General features: G+C 39.3%; 1 protein-coding gene and 1 long non-coding RNA gene across 2 annotated transcripts; both read left to right on the top strand.

Moving 5' to 3' along the window:
• The first annotated feature begins 17,933 nt into the window (after window positions 1-17,933).
• On the top strand, window positions 17,934-18,348 carry LOC115952548. Its single transcript, XR_004083461.1, has 3 exons — window positions 17,934-17,963; window positions 18,093-18,160; window positions 18,261-18,348. It is a non-coding gene; the product is annotated as an uncharacterized LOC115952548 (long non-coding RNA).
• A 1,123-nt stretch (window positions 18,349-19,471) lies between these two features.
• LOC115951846 (protein FAR1-RELATED SEQUENCE 5-like) lies at window positions 19,472-20,206 on the top strand. Its single transcript, XM_031068979.1, has 2 exons — window positions 19,472-19,697; window positions 19,854-20,206. The coding sequence occupies exons 1-2, from the start codon at window positions 19,472-19,474 to the stop codon at window positions 20,204-20,206; spliced, it is 579 nt and encodes a 192-aa protein (XP_030924839.1).
• Window positions 20,207-21,616: the final 1,410 nt, after the last annotated feature.

Consider the following 21,616-nt stretch of genomic DNA (forward strand, 5'->3'; position numbering starts at 1 on the left):
TTATAAAAAGACACACACCTTAGCCCATTGGGGAGGAGGAAGCCTCTCTAAAATTTTCTATCATTGACTACACTCTGCAGAAATTCAATCCCTATTTGCTTTCTTTAAGCTTCCCCAAGCTCTCTTGAGCTCATTCACAACCTTTCTCAGCATATAGTTACCATAACACCAACATTCACCACCTTGCTTATACCTTCCTACTCTATAAACGTCCCATAACTGACTAAGACAACCACTCCCTTTGAAACCCTTGGTTTGTTTACTACTTTGTTCGTGGTTTAGCTTTCCTCAAGCTCGCCACTCATCATCTTTAGCGCGCCCTCATCTAATCTCAGACACTCTCTTCCCCTTTCACACAATCATAGCCCATAAATGTCTCTTAATTAGTCACAAACAGACCACAAATCTCAAAAAGCCTTAACCTTAGAGTTAACCTCATCCCACTCACTCAAAACAGCTCATATTGTCTCATTCATGCTTTATGAACACACACTTACCAAAATCTTAGTCTAATACTTGCTGCACTGAGTTGAGGATCTTTCTCTCCCTTCATTCCATCCTATTTTTCCTCTTTTATTTGTAACAATGGAGCCTTTAATCATTGTTTATTATTATGATGAAGAATATAATGTATTTGTAACAATTGAATTTTTCCCTCACAATTAATATAATGATGGCTGAAAGTACTATAAATTCCCTTGACCAAGACACACAAGGACCCCCAGGAGTAAACATTTTCCTAAATTTATTTAATCATTGATTGCTGGACTCTAAGTATAATTTCACCCCTACCGCTGGAGATAATACCGTACCGCTAGAGGACTGATTTGAACTATGACGCCGTAAAAAGACTAATAATATAACAAACTAACAATACTAACATGTTTATTGGGCTTTATTGTTGTCTTCTTATTAGGGTGCAGCCTCAATCTCTTGCTTGGGCGGACTTACACCACACCGATAGCTTTTGGGCTTTATTTCAAGGGCCCATCGTTGAGTTTCGGCTTGGCTACCCCATATTCTATTTGGGAACATAAAAAATTTTCCCCTCAACAACTAACAATTTGATGCATGGGTCTAAGTATGTGATTAACACACCAACTTGAAAAGGATGTTGGCTGCAAAGTTCTTTAGTTCATCAACACAATGAAAATCACGAAACTCCTTGGTTACAAAACCCTACAGCGTACAAATGCAGCAGCTTCTTCAAGAGAAAAATGAACTGGAGCATATGTCTCCAGTCACAATATGCTTGTGAAAAACATTTGCATCGAACTGCACTCACTTTCATCAGCTGTGACGGTCCTTAAAATAATCCTTATATATGTTTAGGATTGTGAGAAAAAAATGCCTAAACATGTAAACACGGATTGTTGTGAAATCAGATCTGAAAAACTGATTTTTGTAAATCTTGATAGATAGGTTATCTATTGAGCAGTGTTTTGCTTGAGCTCAACTTGTTTATTAAACAAGCCTAAAACTAAGGTTCAAGTTTGGCTTATTTATAAACAAATAAATATGAACGAACTTTTTATCGAGCTGATCATGAGTTGTTAATGATCGTCTTGATTTATTTACAGCCCTATAGACTTGTATATCTTAAGAACATGGGTTGGTCATGTATATTAAAGCCACGTAGCTTTGGCTGGGGTTTGGTGTTAGTTCTCCCTCATCGCCATTTGGATGGTCATGCAACACTTAATTTATATCCTTTCTTTATTAAATGATAATTTTTATCATCTTATAATAACAATTAAAATACTATTTCTTTTATTGGTTAAAACCTCCCTTTCAAATAAAAAACAAAAAAAAAATTCATATTTGATCAAATCTTTTTAGATTCAAATTCTATAAAAAGAAAACCAAGTTCGCCAGAACTAATGAAACTTGATGTTTAACAAAAGGGAAAAATTATTGTTATCTTTCAAAAGCGATATTTAAAAATATAAAAGACAATAAAACCTTAATTTTTAATGTAATAATTTATTTTACTTCATAAAATCTTGTGTATTAAGAAATAAATTTTGGGATAATCACATTCTAACATAAAACTATGTAAATTGTGCTTGGTGTCTATTTAACTATTAAAAATCTTGTATTCATATTTAGAATTTTTAATTAAAACCATAAAAGTGGTTTATCTATACAAAAATTCATTTACAACTTAACAATTTATATATAATGAAATGCTATTATTTGTGGGTTTTCAAAATATCACTTAATATACATGAATTGCTATATATATATATGTATATATACAAAAAATATATTATGTTTCATGCACATGCATAAATTTTGCTCTACAAAAAATATATTAATAATAATTTTTTATTATAATAAATTGTGAAATAATATGTCAAGAGTTTTGTTAAATGTATTATGATGTTTCCAACAATGAAGTCAACCTTCAAATCTCCTTCTTTCATTGTTATAATTAACAAATTATAAAATTAAAAAAAATAAATAAAAAAATAAAATCCTCGTCAAAGGTACAAGTGCCTGATGGCGGGAAGTCAACTACCAAATAATAGCCAAGTCAAAAATACATAAATACTTTAAAAAGAAAAAGAAAAAAAGAACATAAATACGACTGGTTCAAATCCAACCATCACAGGAGTTGACAAAAACTCTCATTTTTTATTGGCTACGTGGCAGCAAACAGAAAAGGCTCTAGAGTCTATAATGTCTGCGTGCCCGGCCTCTTGAAATGAACTCTGAAAGCTTCAATGCAAATAGCAAACTAGCTTCTCAATCAACCCGAAGCTCTTCTCTGTTGTACTTATAGTCAAATATTCCCACAAAGAATGTTTGAAGCTTTCAATAAATTAGACCCTCGTCTAAAAAGGCAGACAATTCTTTAAACCTCAAGTATAAAAGGCAAGCTATGGAGAACTTGTTTGCTTATTGCGGATATAAGGAAGATGCAGAAAGCCTTTATAATACTTCCCGTTGTTTTCTTTTCCCTGATCGTCGTAATTGTGGTTTTGAATATCATTTGTGGAAGACGACGTGTAGGATTTTCTGGTAACATTCATGGAGGTGGCGGGGTTGATTTTCATGGAGGAGGCGGAGAAGGCATAGGAGGCTATGAAGGTGGTGGTGGGTTTGATATTGAAACCGGCGGGGTAGGAGGAGATTTCGGTGGTGGTGGAGGAGGAGATTTTGGTGGTGGCGGAGGAGGTGGTGGTTCTAGTGGTTGTGATGGTGGTGGTGGAGGAGGAGGTTTTAGTGGTGGTGGAGGAGGAGATTTTGGTGGTGGTGGTGGTGGAGGTGGTGGTGGAGGTGGAGGTGGAGGTTTTAGTGGCGGAGGTGGTGGCTGTTGACATTAAGATATTTCTGACCATACGAGGGTCTTTCCCTCTTTATGATTTGGGCTTTGAGCTAATTGTAAAGTAATACTTAGTCTGGGCTTTTGTGAGATTACCGCATCTCCTCCTCCCAGATCTCTCTCTTTTCCATGTAAAAAGTTCTTTTATTTTTTTAATTGTAATTTTCCTGAAAGATTCTTTCATTGTATTCTTTTTATAAAATAAATAAATACAAGAGAAGATATACATTATACTTAGTATTTATAATTATTGAAAGGAAGTGTTTTATACTTCTAGCCCAACGGATATATGGACTTAAGCTCAAAACAGCCAAAAACAATAAATTTGTAGAGAATGAGTTGGGAAACTGGGGTTACGTGAACCAAATAACAGAAAAACAGATTTTGATGCTAAAAAAAAAGAAAGATGACAAAAATTTGTTAAGGAATAATGCTCTCAGATTGGTCCGAGGACGTTGATTCTTAAATATTTTCTGCTTAAAGCTCTATTATAGATTTGTTTACAGTTTTTCTCCCCCCCTCTCCCATGAAGGGTCTTTCACGTTATATAGCCCTATTTGGACCATCTTGATCCTACACTTGTTGATCATCTGAACTCTTACTTGAGTATCTGTCCCATCAGACACCCTCTTTGGCTTTCTGTGAGTTGCGTTCGCCGAGGTAGCACTATTTCTCCACATAAATACGGCCAGAAAAGTAGCTGTAGTGCATTTAATGCGGTGGTAGCAGCTTTCCCTTAGATATTTTTGAGTTTCCTTCCTTCTTGCACATTCATGAGACACGCTCCTATTGTTGGAGCTTCTTGGAGGGTTACCTAAGTTGCTGGAATATGTGCTTGAGCTGTCTTTATCATATCCGAGGAGGAGTCTCTCCTCGGATCACATTCCATTCGTCCCTCATTTATAATTCTCTCAGTAGGAAATCCTGATAACTACTTGCTTCTCCTCAAACAATTTAGCTGTCCCGGACAAAGGCCCAAGGCCTAAGGCCCAACATGTCATTCTGGGCCTTTATCCCTACAATAGCCCCTCAAAATTTTGGTTTTTTCCCTCTCATCCGAGGAGAAAAGTGGGATTTTGATTCCTAATAGATGAAGTAAACTCCCCCCTTGATTTACACGTGTGGGAGTATGGTTTAACGCGTCTTATAATTGTTGCTATTGTTTCGAAATTTGTGAGGCGCCATTGATTGCTCCAGGTGGCGCCTTGTTCCCTAAATCTGATGATGAGGCGCATATCTAATGGTGGACCTTTTTTTTCGAAGTTTGAGCGGGATAACTCCCATTTAATCTCTCCCCTTATAAAAGGCACCTGAAGGACTTTTCTCTCCTCATTTTGCAAAAGCTTTCAAATTTTCAAGAACTCTCAACTTCTCCAGAACTCTCTGCTGCATCGCTTATTCGTTTTCCGTAAGTTTTTACCTCTTCCTTAAACTGTTTTCTCCTCGGCCGGCCTCCTCAGCTCTCTTTTCTTTCGAAAGATTTTTTAGTGCCCCTTGCGTTTGCTTAGATGGGTAAGTTCAAGTACTTAGTAGATTCCCCGACCGCTATGGAGGGTTTTAGGGCCAAGTACCGTATCCCGTAGGAAGTAGCCCTGCAATATTGTGCCCCAGACCGCATTCTTACTGATAGAGAAGTAGGTGAGGTCGTCATTCCGATGATTGCCTTCTTGAAGGGAGGAATGACGCCGTCCATAGGTAGGGTAACTAGGGACTACCTTATTAACCACAGGCTGACTCCCCACCAGTGCGCCACCAACCTCTTTAGGGTCTTGGGTTGCGTGGACACTCTCAATGAGCAGATGGGCTTGGGGCTCACGTGGCTTGATGTGGTCTACCTGTACGAGTGCCATAAACTCGTTAGTGCGAGGTATTACCTAAAGTCCCGGTCCAACATCGTTAGACTGATATCGTGCCTTCCCAAGTCAAACAAGGGTGTGAAGGATGATTACCTCCTGGTCTCCAAGGAGTGGCATGACGGTCTTCATTGCCCCAACTCGGGCAGGGGATCCAGGTGGGGTGCATTAGGATTAGGTTCAGTAGTTTAGTTTCCTTGATATTCAGTCTTCTCGGATGATAGTTTTGTTATCCTAATCGTCGTTTCTTCTCGGATGAATTTTTGCAAACAAAAACCATGTCGCTCCGAGGCTAAGTTTGGTGAACGTACCAGCCCTTAACAAACTGCTGAGATCCGAGATATTATTAAGTAAGGACGGACAATTGTGGGTTGCTCCTTTAATTTTGGACTACGAGCCTCTATCTCGTATATTCTAGGACGTAGGTCAAGCAATAAAGGCTAGCGATCCTCGGTTGAACCAGATAGATGTATCTAAGCTAGGATTCCTTGCTCGGAGAGATTTTTCGCCCGTCCAGTTGCCATCCAGCGTGTTCCCTAGGAAGTTGCTGCTCCAAGAGAGGGGACAGATTCTGCACATTTGTCCCTCTCGGCCGAGATAGACTAGTTTCGCCTTGAGGACAAAGGTGAAGCTTCAGGCGGGCCGATAATACTCTCGGAGTTCGAGGCTGATATTGACAGGCTTTCTGCAGCCAACACTCCAGACTTGGTGGTTGCTCAGATTGACTCCGAATTCGAGGAAGAAGAGATGGCTCTAAACCAGAGGAGAAGCCTATGAGACCTCATGGCCTCCAAGAACAAGGGGGCAACTTCATAAGGAGTACCTAAATCCCAAGTTCCTGAAACTCTTCCTCCCCCTCCCGCTCCTCTCCCTACTGATCCAGGCCTACACGCGATAAGGGACTTAAAGAAGAAAAGGCCGCTGTAAGAGATTGAGAAGGGAGAGTTGCCCCCTCAGAAGGGCACTAAGCAGCAAAAGATTGCTAAAGATCCAAAGGATAAGAGGTCCTCATCTGTGGACAGCCGAGAAGAGCAGAACCAGGCTGTGGTGCGCCTACCACAGCGTGTGTGGTCGCCTCGGCTAGAGGTTGACAGGGCTGCGATTCCGTGGAATGCCTCTGTTAGGGAGTATCAGAGTGGTCATTCCGCGCATGTGGCTGAGTCCTTAGAGCAGCCACTTCTCTTGCCCAAGGATATGGAGGCCTTGAGGAAGCTAAAGCAGCACAACTTTTTCCTATCCCTAAAAAGGGACCTTGCTCTGATACGTCCAAATTCTCGCCCTTTTTATTTACTTTAGCACTAGTATGCAGATATTGTTCTCGTCTATTTGCAAGGGATGAAATCATTATTCTTATGCAGATTACCCAAGAGGTTTATGTTGCCGAGGAGTGGGTCAACAGAGCTAGGAACGATGCCAGGCATAAGGCTAACCTCCGTCTTGATGTCAAGAAGGCCTTGGGGGCCGCAAAGGAGGAGAATAAAAATCTGGCTACCAAGCTGACTACCTCGGAGAGGGATCGGAATAGCGCCCTGGCTGGCCTGAAGAATGCTGAGACTCAAGCCGAGGATCAGCGCAAGTTGCTTTATCAAACAGAGATAGAACTAGCCACTTCTAAGCAACTTGCGCTGGATTTGAAGGCGGAGCTGCAGAAGGCCAGAGAGGCAGCTCAGCTGGCAAAGGAGGCATTAGAGGCCGAGAAGCAAGCAACCTATACCCTTAGCGTAGAGGAGGCACAAGCCAGGCTGACCGAGGAGTTGGCTGAGGCATGCAGGGACTATTGTGATGCCACATGGGCCGAAGCACTTAACATTGCAGGAGTTCCTGCAGACTCAGAGTGGAGGCAGCAGGGAAAGACCTTTTACCACCCTGATATTCGCGTAATCCCGAGTGGCCTTCCACTTCCCTCTACCCTTGCCCCTGAGTCCTTAGAGCAGCCTCTAACTACTCAAGCTGCAATCCTTCTTCCTGAGGTTCCACAAGGATCCAGCCTGGCTGGTGACCAATTACAAGGGGCCGAGGGGCCCAAAGATCAAGGCAAGGGTAAGGAGAAAAAGTCCCCTTCCAAAGTCAAAGATGCTGCCAAGGGCAAGGATGCTACAACCAAGGCAAAAGAAACAGAGGCTGGGACTAAAGAAGCTAACAACAAGGCCAAGGAGCTCTCTCCTCTCAGCCAAGCCAACAAGATCCTCCTGCTCCCAAGGCGTAGGCTTAGAACTTAGGAACTTTCTGTAGTTCTTAGGGATTTTTTGGTGATACTTTTGTCTGACTGTAATGTACTCATCTTATTTAATAGAAACGCTTTTCCCCTTTTTTCTTATCTCAGAAATCTCTTGCACTTTTTATTTTATTTGCTTTGAGGATTATCAACATCATGAATAGCGTTGTGTCGTTGCTTCCTTATACTTAAAAACAAACAACAATACGTTGGTAACTATTGGATCAATCTAATTGTGTTGATCACATCTCCTGATATAATAGTGTTCTATTTAAATACTTATAAAAAAATGTAATAGTGTGTTAGTTTTCCCAAAGCACCTAGTTCGAGGACTTCAGGCATGACTAAGGTTCTGTTTAAACACTTATAAAATATGTAACAGTGTATTAATTTCCTCAAAGCATCCGGTCCGAGGACTTCAGGCATGACTAAGGTTCTGTTTAAACACTTATAAAATATGTAACAGTGTGTTAGTTTTCCCCAAAGCATCTAGTCCGAGAATTTCAGGCATGACTAAGGTTCTGTTTAAACACTTATAAAATATGTAATAGTGTATTAATTTCCCCAAAGCATTTGGTCCGAGGACTTCAGGCATGACTAAGGTTCTATTTAAACACTTATAAAATATGTAACGGTGTATTAATTTCCCCAAAGCATCTGATCCGAGGACTTCAGGCATGACTAAGGTTCTGTTTGAACACTTATAAAATATCCCCAAAGCATCTGGTCCGAGGACTTCAGGCATGACTAAGGTTCTATTTAAACACTTATAAAATATGTAACAATGTATTAATTTCCCCAAAGCATCTGGTCCGAGGACTTCAGGCATGACTAAGGTTCTGTTTAAACACTTATAAAATATGTAACGGTGTATTAATTTCCTCAAAGTATCTGATCTGAGGACTTCAGGCATGACTAAAGTTCTGTTTAAATACTTATAAAATATGTAACGGTGTATTAATTTCCCCAAAGCATCTGGTCCGAGGACTTCAAGCATAACTAAGGTTTTGTTTAAACACTTATAAAATACGTAACTGTGTATTAATTTCCCCAAAGCATCTAGTCTGAGGACTTCTGACATGACTAAGGTTCTATTTAAACACTTATAAAATACGTAACAGTGTATTAATTTCCCCAAAGCATCTAGTCTGAGGACTTCAGGCATGACTAAGGTTCTGTTTAAACACTTATAAAATACGTAATAGTGTATTAATTTCCCCAAAGCATCTAGTTCAAGAACTTCAAGCATGACTAAGGTTCTGTTTAAACACTTATAAAATATGTAACAGTGTATTAATTTCCCCAAAGCATCTGATCCGAGGACTTTAGGCATGACTAAGGTTCTGTTTAAACAAGTATTTGATCTGAGGACTTTAGGCATGACTAAGGTTCTGTTTAAACACTTATAAAATACGTAACAGTGTATTAATTTTCCCAAAGCATCTAGTCTGAGGACTTCAGGCATGACTAAGGTTCTGTTTAAACACTTATAAAATATGTAACAGTGTATTAATTTCCCCAAAGCATCTGATCCGAGGACTTCAGGCATGACTAAGGTTCTGTTTAAACACTTATAAAATATGTAATAATGTATTAATTTTCCCAAAGCATCTAGTCCGAGGATTTCAGGCATGACTAAGGTTCTGTTTAAACACTTATAAAGTACATAACAGTGTATTAATTTCCCCAAAACATCTGGTCCGAGGACTTCAGGCATGATTAAGGTTCTGTTTAAACACTTATAAAGGAAGAACAGCGCACTTATACAATGAATGGACGTATTGACAAAGAAAGCTTTCATTAATAATAGTACATTTTCAGATTGTTTACATTCCAAGGGTGTGATATTACATGCTTATCTAAGTCTTCTAAGAAATATACTCGTATACCAGCCACTGAGGTGATGTGGTACGATCCTTCCCAATTGGACCCTAGCTTTCCTCATGCTGGGTTCTGTGCAATACCTAGGATCTTTCTTAATACCAAGTCACCCGGTGCTAATGGCCTTAGCTTCACATTGACATCGTAACCCTACTTGAGCTTATGTTGGTAGTATGCCAATTGAACCATTGCATTCTCCCTTCTTTCTTCAATAAAGTCTAAACTCTTTTCTAGTAATTCACTATTATTGCTCATATTGAAAGAGCTAGTCCTCAGTGTGGGGAAGCTGTTCTCCAGAGGAATAACTGCCTCGGTGCCGTATGTCATCGAAAAGGGAGTCTCCCCGGTGGATCTGCGAGGCGTGGTTCGGTATGTCCAGAGGACATGTGGCAGTTCTTTTACCCATTTCCCCTTAGCGTCGTCCAATCTCTTCTTGAGTCCATTCACTATAACCTTGTTAATGGCCTCGGCTTGACCATTCCCTTCAGGATAGGCTGGGGTAGAGTATTTGTTCTTGATTCCCAAGTCACAGTAGTATCTCCTAAAAGATTTGCTATCGAATTGAAGGCCGTTGTCCGAGATAAGGGTATGAAGGACTCTGAATTGGGTGACAATATTTTTCCACACAAACCTCTTGGCGTCCACGTCCCTGATGTTTGCCAAGGGCTCAACTTCAACCCATTTGGTGAAGTAGTCTGTGTCGACTAGTAGGTATCTCTTGTTACCTGCTGCTTTGGGGAAAGGGCCTACGATGTCTAAGCCCCACTATGCGAACGGCCAAAGGCTGGACAGAGGATTAAGGACTCCTCCCGGTTAATGCATGTTTGGCGTGAACCTTTGACATTGATCGCATTTCTTTACGTATTCATGTGCTTCCTTTTACATTTTTGGCCACTAGTAGCCTTGAGTGATGGCCCTGTGTGTCAAAGATCTACCTCCGGTGTGGCTCCCACAGATCCCCTCGTGTAACTCTTCTAGAAGTAAATTTGTTGCTTCAGGGTGTATGCATAGCAAGAAGGGCCCGAAAAACGAGCGTTTGTATAGCTTTTGGTCCTCGGACAACTAGAACCGAGGAGCCTTCCTACGCACCTTTACTACTTCTGATTTTTCCTTAGGAAGGATGTCATCCTTCAAGAATGATATTATGGGATCCATCCAGCTAGGCCCCACCCGGACCGGGTGAACATGGATCATTCCTTTCTTCACCCTTGTTGGTTTGTACAAATCTTCCACAAGGATGACCCAAGGAAGACCTTGTGCCGAGGAGGTAGCAAGCGTGGCCAGGGAATTAGCATGGGTGTTTCCACTTCTGGGGATGTGCAACAAGCGTGACCGTAGGTGCCCCACCTGACTTAAGTACCTCTGCATTCTTTCGTCTCTCGCCTTAAATTCTCCTTTTACTTGGCCAACGACTAATCTCGAGTCCGAGAACATCTCTATCGCCTTCCTGCCCATTTTCTGAACCATGGTCATTCCCATTAGCAGGGCCTTATATTCAGCCTCATTATTTGTGGCCGAGAATTCTCAATAGTGATCTTCTCGGGGGATATTAATACTATTCTCACCGCGAACCCCTTTTGGTTTGCTGCGCCATCAACGTACACTTTCCAGGATATCGAGCCCTATTGGGAGATCATACCAACCGATTTTCCATCCATGTGTTGCGCTTCTGTCACTTCTTCCAATGGGGGTTAATCGAACTCGGCCACCACGTCCGCAAGGACCTGGCCCTTGACAAAGGTACGAGGCATGTACTTGATATCAAAAACCCCTAGGATCGTGCCCCATTTAGCAATCCTCCCTATGTAATCAGTACTTCGAAGTATAGTTTTGAATGGGAGCTGAGTCAGGACGACAACTATATACGCTTGGAAGTAATGGGGGAGTTTTCGTGTGCCAAGCACCACCGCCAAGACAGCCTTTTCTAGTGGTAGATACCGAACCTCGGCCTCATGTAGTGATTTGCTTACACAGTAAACTGGCCGTTGTACGCCATTGTCAACTTGTAGCAAAACCAAATTTACAGCGTGTGGGACCACAACGATGTATATGAACAGGACCCCATCCACCTCAGGACTAGACATGATAGGTGGCCGCGATAGATATTCTTTAAGTTGTTGGAAAGCCAACACGGACTCTTCAGTCCATTCAAATCTTTTCCACCTTTTCATCAAGAGGAAGAAAGGTCTGCACCTATCCGCCGACTGAGAAATAAATCGATTTAGGGCGGCAGCCATTCCGGTAAGCTTCTGGACCTCTTTGGGATTCCAGGGTGGTTATAAACTGTTAATGGCTTTGATTTGATCGGGGTTGACCTTAATACCTTGGTGAGTCACCATGTATCCTAGGAACTTGCCTGATTCGACAACAAATGAACACTTGGAAGCGTTTAAGTGCAACTTATGTTTCCTCAGGATTTCAAAGATGCTTCCGAGGTTTGTAACGTGCTCGAACACCACCATACTCTTCACCACCATGTCGTCTATGTAGACCTCAATGCTTTTACCCAACTGGGATTCAAACATTCTTGTCATCATCCTCTGATAGGTTGAACCTGCATTCTTTAAGCCGAATGACATTACCTTATAGTGGTAGTTTCCAGTGGGAGTGACAAATGCTGTTTTTTCTTGATCGTCCAAGGCGAGTGGTATCTAATGATACCCTTGAAAGGCGTCTAAGAAGCTCATCTGAGGATGGCTGACCGTTGTATCTACCAATTGGTCCATTTGAGGCATAGGGAAGGGATCTTTTGGACAGGCCTTATTTAAATCTGTGAAGTCCATACATACTCGCCACTTCCCGCTCTTCTTCTTCACTACTACGGTATTGGCCAACCATTCGGGGTAAAAGACCTCCTTGATAGCCCCTGCCTTTTTAAACTTTATCACCTCTTCCCTAACAGCGTCTGCATGTTCTTTGGATGGGCGTCGAGGCGATTGCTTCTTGGGAATGATGGATGGGTTAACGTTCAAATGATGGCAGATAAAATCTGGATCCACCCCTAGAGCCTCATAAGCGTCCCATGCAAACACATCAATGTTTCTCTTGAGGAATACCAACAACTCCTTTTCTTGAGGGGGTAGTTGAGCCCCTACCTGAAAGAACTTCTCCGAATCACCACCTATAATAAATTTTTCCAAATCCTCACATTTAGGCTCTTTAGCTGGTTCATGGGATGGCGGCTCCGGGGTTTTTGATTGTTATAAGTCCCTTTCGACAGTGGCCGAGGAGCTAGTTTCGTGTTGCTGTGAGATGGCGGCCATAAGGCATTGCCGAACCACAAGTTGACTCCCCACAATTTCTTCGACGTGGCCCCTCGAGGGGTATTTTACTTTCTAGTGCAGGGTGGATGAAGCGACTTCTAGAGAATGGAGCTAGGGTCTGGCCATAACAGCCGTGTAAGGGGAATAGGCATCCACCACAATGAAGTTTACCTCCACCACTTCCGAACCAGTCTATATGGGTAGTCTGATCTGACCCTTTGGAATAACAGGCTTCCCCTCGAAACTAATCAGAGGGGAATTGTAGGTTGTTAGGTCCTCAGGTTTTAATCTCAGCCCCTTATACAGGTTAGGGTACATGACCTCAACAATGCTACCCTGGTCTACCAACACTCTCTTTATATCGTACCCTCCTATCCTGAGTGTGACCACTAGAGCATCGTCGTGGGGTTGAATGGTTCCAATTTTGTCCTCGTCCGGAAAGCCCAAAACTGGTCGAATTTCCATTCTAGCCCTTTTGGGCTTTGGATCATTGCTCTCGGCGGGAAGCCGAGCTACGGACATTACTCTAGAGGGGCAAGAATCGGTCCTGCCGGGAGCAGCGAAGATGACATTGATCGTTCCCAAGGGCGGTGTTGAAGAATCATCCTTCTTGGGTTCCAAAATTGTTTGGCCCCCTAGACTACTGGTGTGATGCAACAGATATTTCAGCTTCCCTTCTCAGACCAGTTGGTCCAAATAGTCCCACAAATTCCTGCAATCCTCTGTAATGTGCCCCTAGTCCTGATGGTACTGGCAATAAAGGTTATGGTTTCGTCTCAGGGGGTTCCCAGCCATCTTGTTTGGTCATTTGAAGAACGGTTCGTTCTTAACCTTCTCCAAAACCTGGTGCACCGGTTCTCGGAACACTGCATTGACCGCCTGAGTGTTGGTAAGTCCTAACTGACCACCAAAATCTCTCCGTGGCCGGCTATTATTGTATCGGTCCGACCTGAAATCCCTCATTTCCTGAGGGATAACCTTATCCTTTCCTTTACCCATTTGCTGGTCTTCCTCGACCCTCTTATACTTGTCAATACGGTTCATGAGTTGACACAGATTGGTCACAGGTTTTCCCGTTAGGGACTTCCTTAAGCCATGCTCGGTCGAGAGGCCACTCTTGAAGGTACTAATGGCGACGTCTTCAAAATTACCGTCCATCTCATTGTACATCTCCCAATATTTGTCCGAGTATGTTTTTAGGGTCTCTCTCTCTCTCATACTCAAGGATAGTAGGGAAGATAGGGGTTAAGGGACTCTGCTGCAGGTGATGAAGTGAGAACCAAATGCCTGGGTGAGCTCCTTAAAGGAGTTTATGGAATCAGCCTTTAAGCTATCAAACCATCTCATTGCTACGGGTTCTAGGCTGGATGGGAAGACCTTGCACATCAGGGCTTCGTCTCTAGAATGGACGGTCATTCTTTGATTGAAGTGGCTCACATGCTCTACGAGGTCTGTATTGCCATTATACATGGTAAACGCGAGCTAAGTGAACCGCCGGGGGAGTTTTGCTGGCTCAATTCTTCATGCGAAAGGCGACTTGGAGATTTGATCCAATGCCTTGCCCATAGCGTCGTTTCCCACACCTTTTCGAATGGGGCTCTTATGCCTATGCTTGTGGTGGTGCTCCTCTTCGTAGGAGGAAGACTCCCTGGGTGGGGTCTTTGACCTTCGTCTGTAGCTACGGTCCTCTTCACCGTCAGGGGAGGCGTTTAGGCTGGAGGAAGCTTGCCTCCGCTATGCATGGCACAACTTTCTTTTCAGCTGGTCGACTTCCAGCTGCAACGCTCTGGTATTCTCTTCTTGAGAAAGATGACCCTTTCCCCATGACTGAGTTCTTCTGGTCCAGGCACAATGCACACTCCCCTCTCGATCCCTTCTCCGCTCGAGGTTGAGAAAAGGATTTTGACGTTGGGATCCTATGGATTCTACCTATCGTAGGTTTGAACTTGCCATGGTTGAACGTTGAGCTTGTTAACACCCAAGTATTCCTTCTCACAGACGGCGCTAATTGTAAGGACCAACTTTAGACTTCTAGCCCAGCGAATATATGGACTTAAGCCCAAAACAGCCCAAAATAATAAATTTGTACAGAATGGGTTGGGAAACTGGGCTTACGTGAACCAAATAACAGAAAAACAGGTTTTGATGCTAAAAAAAAAAAATAAAAAAAAAAATAAATAACAGAAGTTTGTTAAGGAATAATGCTCTTGGATTATTCTGAGGACATTGATTCTTAAATATTTTATACTTAAAGCTCTATTACAGATTTGTTTACAGTTTTTCTCCCATAGAGGGTCTTTCACGTTATATAGCCCTCTTTGGACCATCTTGATCCTACACTTGTTGATCATCTAAGCCCTTACTTGAGTACCTGTCCCATCAGACATCCTCTTTGGCTTTCTGTGAGTTGCGTTTGCTGAGGTAGCACTGTTCAGAGGTCTTCTCCACATAAATGCGGCCAGAAAACTAGCTATAGTGCATTTAATGTGGTGGTAGTAGCTTTCCCTTAAATATTTTTGAGTTTCCTTCCTTCTTGCACATTCATGAGACACGTTCCTATTGCTGGAGCTTCTTGGAGGGTTACCTAAGTTGCTGGACTATGTGATTGAGCTGTCTTTATCATATCTGAGGAGGAGCCTCTCCTCGGATCACATTTCGTTCGTCCCTCATTTATAAGTCTCTCAGTAGGAAATCCTGATAACTCCTTGCTTCTCCTCGGACAATTCAGCTGTTCGGGACAAAGGCCCAAGGCCCAACATGTCATTCTGGGCCTTTATCCCTACAATTATTATATTAAATTGATATTTATTTTTTAGCTAAAGTGCAAAACATACTCCTAAAATTTGGAATGTTTGAATTTTACTCTTTGAACTTTTATAATTTGAATTTTATCCCTTAAAATTATAAGATATTTTGATCTGCAGCCCTTCTGTGGCAACATGTCCAATAAGTGACACATAAGTGTATGATGTACACTTATTGATCTAATCAAATCGTTAAATATGGATTTTACTATTCCAAGGCGTATCTATATAAACAGTCTAAAAACTTTAAAAAAGTAAAATAAAAAATTGCTTAAACTAAAACAAAACTAAATCAATTTAATTTTTTTGGGTCAAAATTTTCTAGTTATCCAAAAAAACCTTCCATTTTTACATTAGTTTATATGAACGGTCATTTAACTCTTTCCTTAAACTATTCATAAATAAATCTTCCATTTTTGTATTACTAAAGATAGCAATTTCATCGTACTTATAAGCCATTTAAATTTCATTTTTTGTTTAAAACATTAATTGTCCATTGATTTTAAGCTGACATTAGTCATTAGTTTTATATTTTTCAAATTTAAATAAAATCTTATTTATTACTTAATATCTAATTGCTATTTGTCTATTATTAAATAGAAACTCACTTCGTTTTTTTTTTTTTTTTTTTTTTTTTGACTTTTTATGCTAAAGGTGTTTCTCAGTATGTAACTTAGATAGAGGAAAATCTAAGTGTGCTTGAAGCCACTTTGACTCAGAATGTATTGAATTTCTCTTCTTCTTCATGAAAAGGTAACATATTTCTTATTAAAAAAAACGGTTCCTACCTAAACAAATATAGTTGTCAACCGTTATGGTAAATATAAAGTCAGATTAGTTATTAGCAACTTTGAATGTTTAGTCTTTAGTCTTTACGCATTGCTTTCTTTAAATAAAAAAAATATAAAAAATTTAAGTGTTGCAACTTGCAAGAATATATGGAATATCACGAAGAAGGCTTTTTCTTTCCTTTATTAAGGTAATCTATTCTTTTCTTTTTTGAGAAAACATTGGGTCAGGAACTGGCGTAAAACCAGTTTTTTACGCCAGCCAATGAGACCACGCCACGTCAGAGTTCACATACTCACAGCTTAAAGAAACAATATAACCTCAAAAAAAATAAAAAATAAAACATTTCACACTCACAAGTTCACGCCATTCCTCTGCTTCCACTCTTCCTTCACACCGAACCTCCACCACCATCACACAAATTGCCGGAGCAGAACGATTTCGAAGAAGAAAGAGTTCTCGCCGTGCCATTTGCTTCCCCCTCTAGTGTTGTGCCGTCCTTTGCTTGCCCAAATCTCCACCACACCACACAACGGAGCTCACTGCCACAGAGTTCACCGAAGCTATGCGTGGAGCTTGGAAACAAACCGGAGCCGCCGTGAGCCACGATCTAAAGGTTTATTTTTCATGATTTCCCCTTTTCCCCAATTTGGATTTCGAATTGGGTGTTCAGATTTTTTGTTTGCTTCATCGGAAATTTTCAAATTTTGAGCATTTCCTTTTTGATGAGAAAGGAGGGTGAGTGTATGTTCATATCTTGTATTGTTCTAATGAAAGATGCTGTGTTGAGTTTTGATATGATCTGGGGTTTGTTTGGTTTTTGAATTAGGGATGTTTGATTGATTTGATTAAGTTAGATTGACTGTTAGATAAATTGGCTTTAGATGTACAATGTGATGGGATTGAGTTTGGAAATGATAATTGAATACTGAATTGGAACTTGCTGTGAAGAAGTTGACAATTGTGTTGAAAGTTTCAAAATTTGTTTTACTTTTTCACAAGTGGGTTTTTGTTGGGTTGCTATAGCTGTATTGTGCTTATAAGATTGATATTGTGTTTTTTCTGATTTCTTTTGTTGTGGTTTGAACTGGGTAAATTTTGGTTTTTGAAGTTTATGTTGGGTTGCTGGAGTTTTTTTTTGTATGTATATGCATATGTGTATGTGGGTTTTACTTTGTGCAATATTGATATGTGTATGTTGGGTTGCTAGAGCTTTTGTATCTGTCATGGCAAAGGCATGCTCTCTCTATCTTTTCTTCACTTACCAATGAATGGAAATTATAGTGTTTTATTAATGGGAACTTTTATATGAATGCTAGCACCAAAATTCATAGCCTGTTAATGTACTCATATTTCAGATTATGCACTAAAAAAAATGTTTTGCAGATACAGAACATTGATAAAAATGAAGTGTAAAAGCTGATTTGATACCTAGGAGAGTATTATCTGCCAATGAAAATTTTGTAGGGAAAATTTTGACCATAGTTTCTATTATTTGATAATGAATACCATGTGTATGTTTGCTCAAATATCTTTATGCTGTCCTATTTGATTATTTTTTTTTATGCAAATTATTATATCTTTATGCAATCTTGTTTGTTGTGTATGGCCCTGCTATGACAGCTTAATGCTCAAGTCCATGACATAAGGTGTAGGAGATGACTGTCATTTAACATAGATTATGCACAATTTTGCTTGACTAAATTGAATCTGATTTTTTTTTTTTTTTGGGTTGGTAGTTACCTAGCCCAGTTTTAGAAGATTCAAAAGAATTTACTTATTGTATGATAGGATTGCTGAATCTTCTTTCTTATTTGGCTACCATACAGGGTTGGTGCTCTTTCTTGAACTCAGTCTTTTCTTCCTTTTCTTTTCTCTTTCTGAGTGTTATTCAAGTGTGAAGCAACTAACTAAAATTTCTACTTTTTCCCTTTTTTGTTTGGGACCTAATCTATTCAGAGTAGTTAATGAACCACTTGAAAGCATTTCTGTAGATCTTGGTTTCAGTGGGAATACTTTGGCAAAAGGTGACATAGAGTTGATCTTTTCCCTTAATCGCTCTAATGTGATGTCTGATTTCTGCATCTAGCTCCCTTATCTAAAAGGTTGTCATTTATTTTAATGAAGGTCTGGTTGTGAGTACATGTTTGGGTGGTGCCCTTGTTGGAGCGTTACTCAGTGGTTGGATTGCTGATGGGGTTGGTCGATGTAGAGCTTTTCAGTTGGGTCTTTGTGTTGTAATTGGTTTGGTCTCTTTTATTTTATATACTCTTCATTTAGATCTAATTTTATTTTATAATAGACTAATAGTTGTCTCAGATTCTTGGTATTTTCTGATATTGTAAAGGTAAAGTTATTTTCTAAAATAAAGGGGCTTACTGTTACATAGAAACTTTTTTCTTCTTATAGGTGCCTTTCCGACAAGTTTACTTACTGTGGTTATTGAATTCTCCGCTGTCAAATTTAGCCTCTGGGACACAGCTGATATCATTTATTTGATAGCTATTAAAATATTTTTAGTTTCAAATATAATTTACTCCTACTTGTAATGTCAATTTTGTCCTACTTGTAATGTCAATTTGCTCTCTATATATACCAAAGTTCAAATAAGAATGTACTCGGAGCTATTTTATGTAATAAAGTTTATTGAGTGGAGCTATATGTACCAATGTACCAATGTACTTGGAGCTATTTGATTGTTTTTTTATGTACTTGGAGCTATATGTACTAATGTCAATTTTCTCCTACTGTTAATGATAATTGTAATATTAGCGTAAAATTTTCTAATTAAATTTTAATTTTGTAATAGAACAAGTTTGCCAAATTGGGCAAGTTTAGTATTGTAATAGCACAAATTTTAAATTTATACTTAATTATTGCTTATGAATTTTTCTTCTCTTTTTTTTTTTTTATAGGTCATATTGAAATATAAAATTACTTGAATTGAAAATATGAGTGCGAACAACAAAGAACCTGAAACAATCTCACTTTGTGATATGGTGGATGACTTAGTACATGATGAGTCAAAAATAAACGAAGATCAAAATAATGTAAACTTGTCATTGGATGATTCAAATCAACCTTTTGCATGCAATAAGCATTCAGAACCACATCTTGATATAGTGTTTGAAAACTTAGAGGCTGCTCGTGCATATTGTAATGCATATGCAAGATGAAAGGGTTTTAGTATACGAGTAAATCATACTCGAAAGAATAAAGATAAAATAAGGGTTAGAATTGAATATGTTTGTTCGAAGGAAGGATTCCGTCGTCAATGTAATGAAGACAATGAAAGAATAGGTCCAGAGTGTGCAGAAATAAGAGTGGGATGCAAAGTAATGATAGGTTTAAAGAAAGTTGATGATACATGGATTGAATGTAAGTTTGTGGAGAGTCATAATCATAAGCTTCTTACCCCTAAGAGTATAAGTTTGCTTCGTGGGCATAGAGTGATAACAAGTGCCCAAAAGAATCTTATAGATACACTCAAAGAGTCAGGTATAGCCCCAAGCAAGATAATGTCTGTGTTAAGTAAAGAATCTGGTGGTGATTATAATGTTGGATGTATTCCAGTTGATATTCAAAATTATTTGGGTAGTAAAAGAAGAAAGTTGCTTCAAGATGGAGATGCTCAGGGAATGTACAAATATTTTATTGAGAGTTAATGTAAAAATCCAAGTTTTGTTTATGCAATTGAAGTTGATGAATATGGGTACATAGGTAATTGCTTTTGGGCAGATGCTAGGTCAAGAATGGCATACCAATATTTTGGAGATGTCGTTACCTTTGACACTACATACCAAACAAAACGTTATAAGATGTCTTTTGTTCCTTTCACTGGAGTTAACCACCATCATCAATCTGTGATGTTTGGACGTGCTTTACTTGTCAATGAAACAACAAAATCTTATACATGGTTATTGAAGACTTGGCTTAATGCAATGCCTGGAAATCCTCCTTCTACAATTATAACAAATGATGACAATACTATAGCTAAGGCAATTGCAGATGTATTGCCAAATGCAACTCATAGATTGTGTATGTGGCATCTTTTACAGAAAGTTCTAGAATAGTTGTCCCATGTATATAATAAATATCCACATTTTCAGAAAGAATTTTACCATTGCATCCATGATACAATCACTATTGAAGAGTTTGAGTTAGAATGGAGTAAGATTATGGAGGAATATGGATTGGGGGATAATGATTGGTTGAGAAATCTTTATATGCGGCGTGAAAGATGGGTTCTAGCTTACTTACGAAGCTCATTTTGTGCCAGGATGTCTACAACTCAAAGGAGTGAAAGCATGAATAAATTTTTTGAAGATTATGTTTGTTTGAGTACAACGATAAGTGATTTTGTATATCAATATGAACTAGTTTTAAATGCACGTTATCTTAAAGAGAAAGAACAAGATGTAAAGACAAAAAATTCAGTACCAATTTTGAAAACATGTTATAAGCTAAAAGTAGAGGCAGCAAGAGTTATTTTGTAGTAAAAAAATACAAGACATCCAAATATCATGAAGAAGGAGTGAAGAAGATATATAAGGTGGTAGCTCATAGGAGAGAAAGTCCATTTTATGTAGTGTCTTTTGATATTGTTGAGACAAAAGCTATTTGTACATGCCATATGTTAGAGTTTGTTGGTATTATTTGTAGGCATATAGCTAAGGCTATAGCTAAGGCAATTGCAGATGTATTGCCAAATGCAACTCATAGATTGTGTATGTGGCATCTTTTACAGAAAGTTCTAGAATAGTTGTCCCATGTATATAATAAATATCCACATTTTCAGAAAGAATTTTACCATTGCATCCATGATACAATCACTATTGAAGAGTTTGAGTTAGAATGGAGTAAGATTATGGAGAAATATGGATTAGGGGATAATGATTGGTTGAGAAATCTTTATATGCGGCGTGAAAGATGGGTTCCAGCTTACTTACGAAGCTCATTTTGTGCCAGGATGTCTACAACTCAAAGGAATGAAAGCATGAATAAATTTTTTGAAGATTATGTTTGTTCAAGTACAACGATAAGTGATTTTGTATATCAATATGAACTAACTTAAAATGCACGTTATCTTAAAGAGAAAGAACAAGATGTAAAGATAAAAAATTCAGTGCCAATTTTGTTATAAGCTAGAAGCAAAGGCAGCAAGAGTTATTTTGTAGTAAAAATACAAGACATCCAAATATCATGAAGAAGGAGTGAAGAAGATATACAAGATGGTAGCTCATGGGAGAGAAAGTCCATTTTATGAAGTGTCTCTTGATATTGTTGAGACAAAAGCTATTTGTACATGTCATATGTTAGAGTTTGTTGGTATTATTTGTAGGCATACCCTAGTTGTTTTTGTGAAGAAATCTCTTGTGCACTTTCTTCCATCACATTATATTTTAGAAAGATGGACAATTAATGCCAAGAAGCACATTGTACATGACATATCTAGTACAAGCATATGTGTATGTGCAAGCATG

The sequence above is a fragment of the Quercus lobata genome, chromosome 7 (assembly GCF_001633185.2).
Source record: "Quercus lobata isolate SW786 chromosome 7, ValleyOak3.0 Primary Assembly, whole genome shotgun sequence".
Lineage (NCBI taxonomy): Eukaryota > Viridiplantae > Streptophyta > Magnoliopsida > Fagales > Fagaceae > Quercus > Quercus lobata.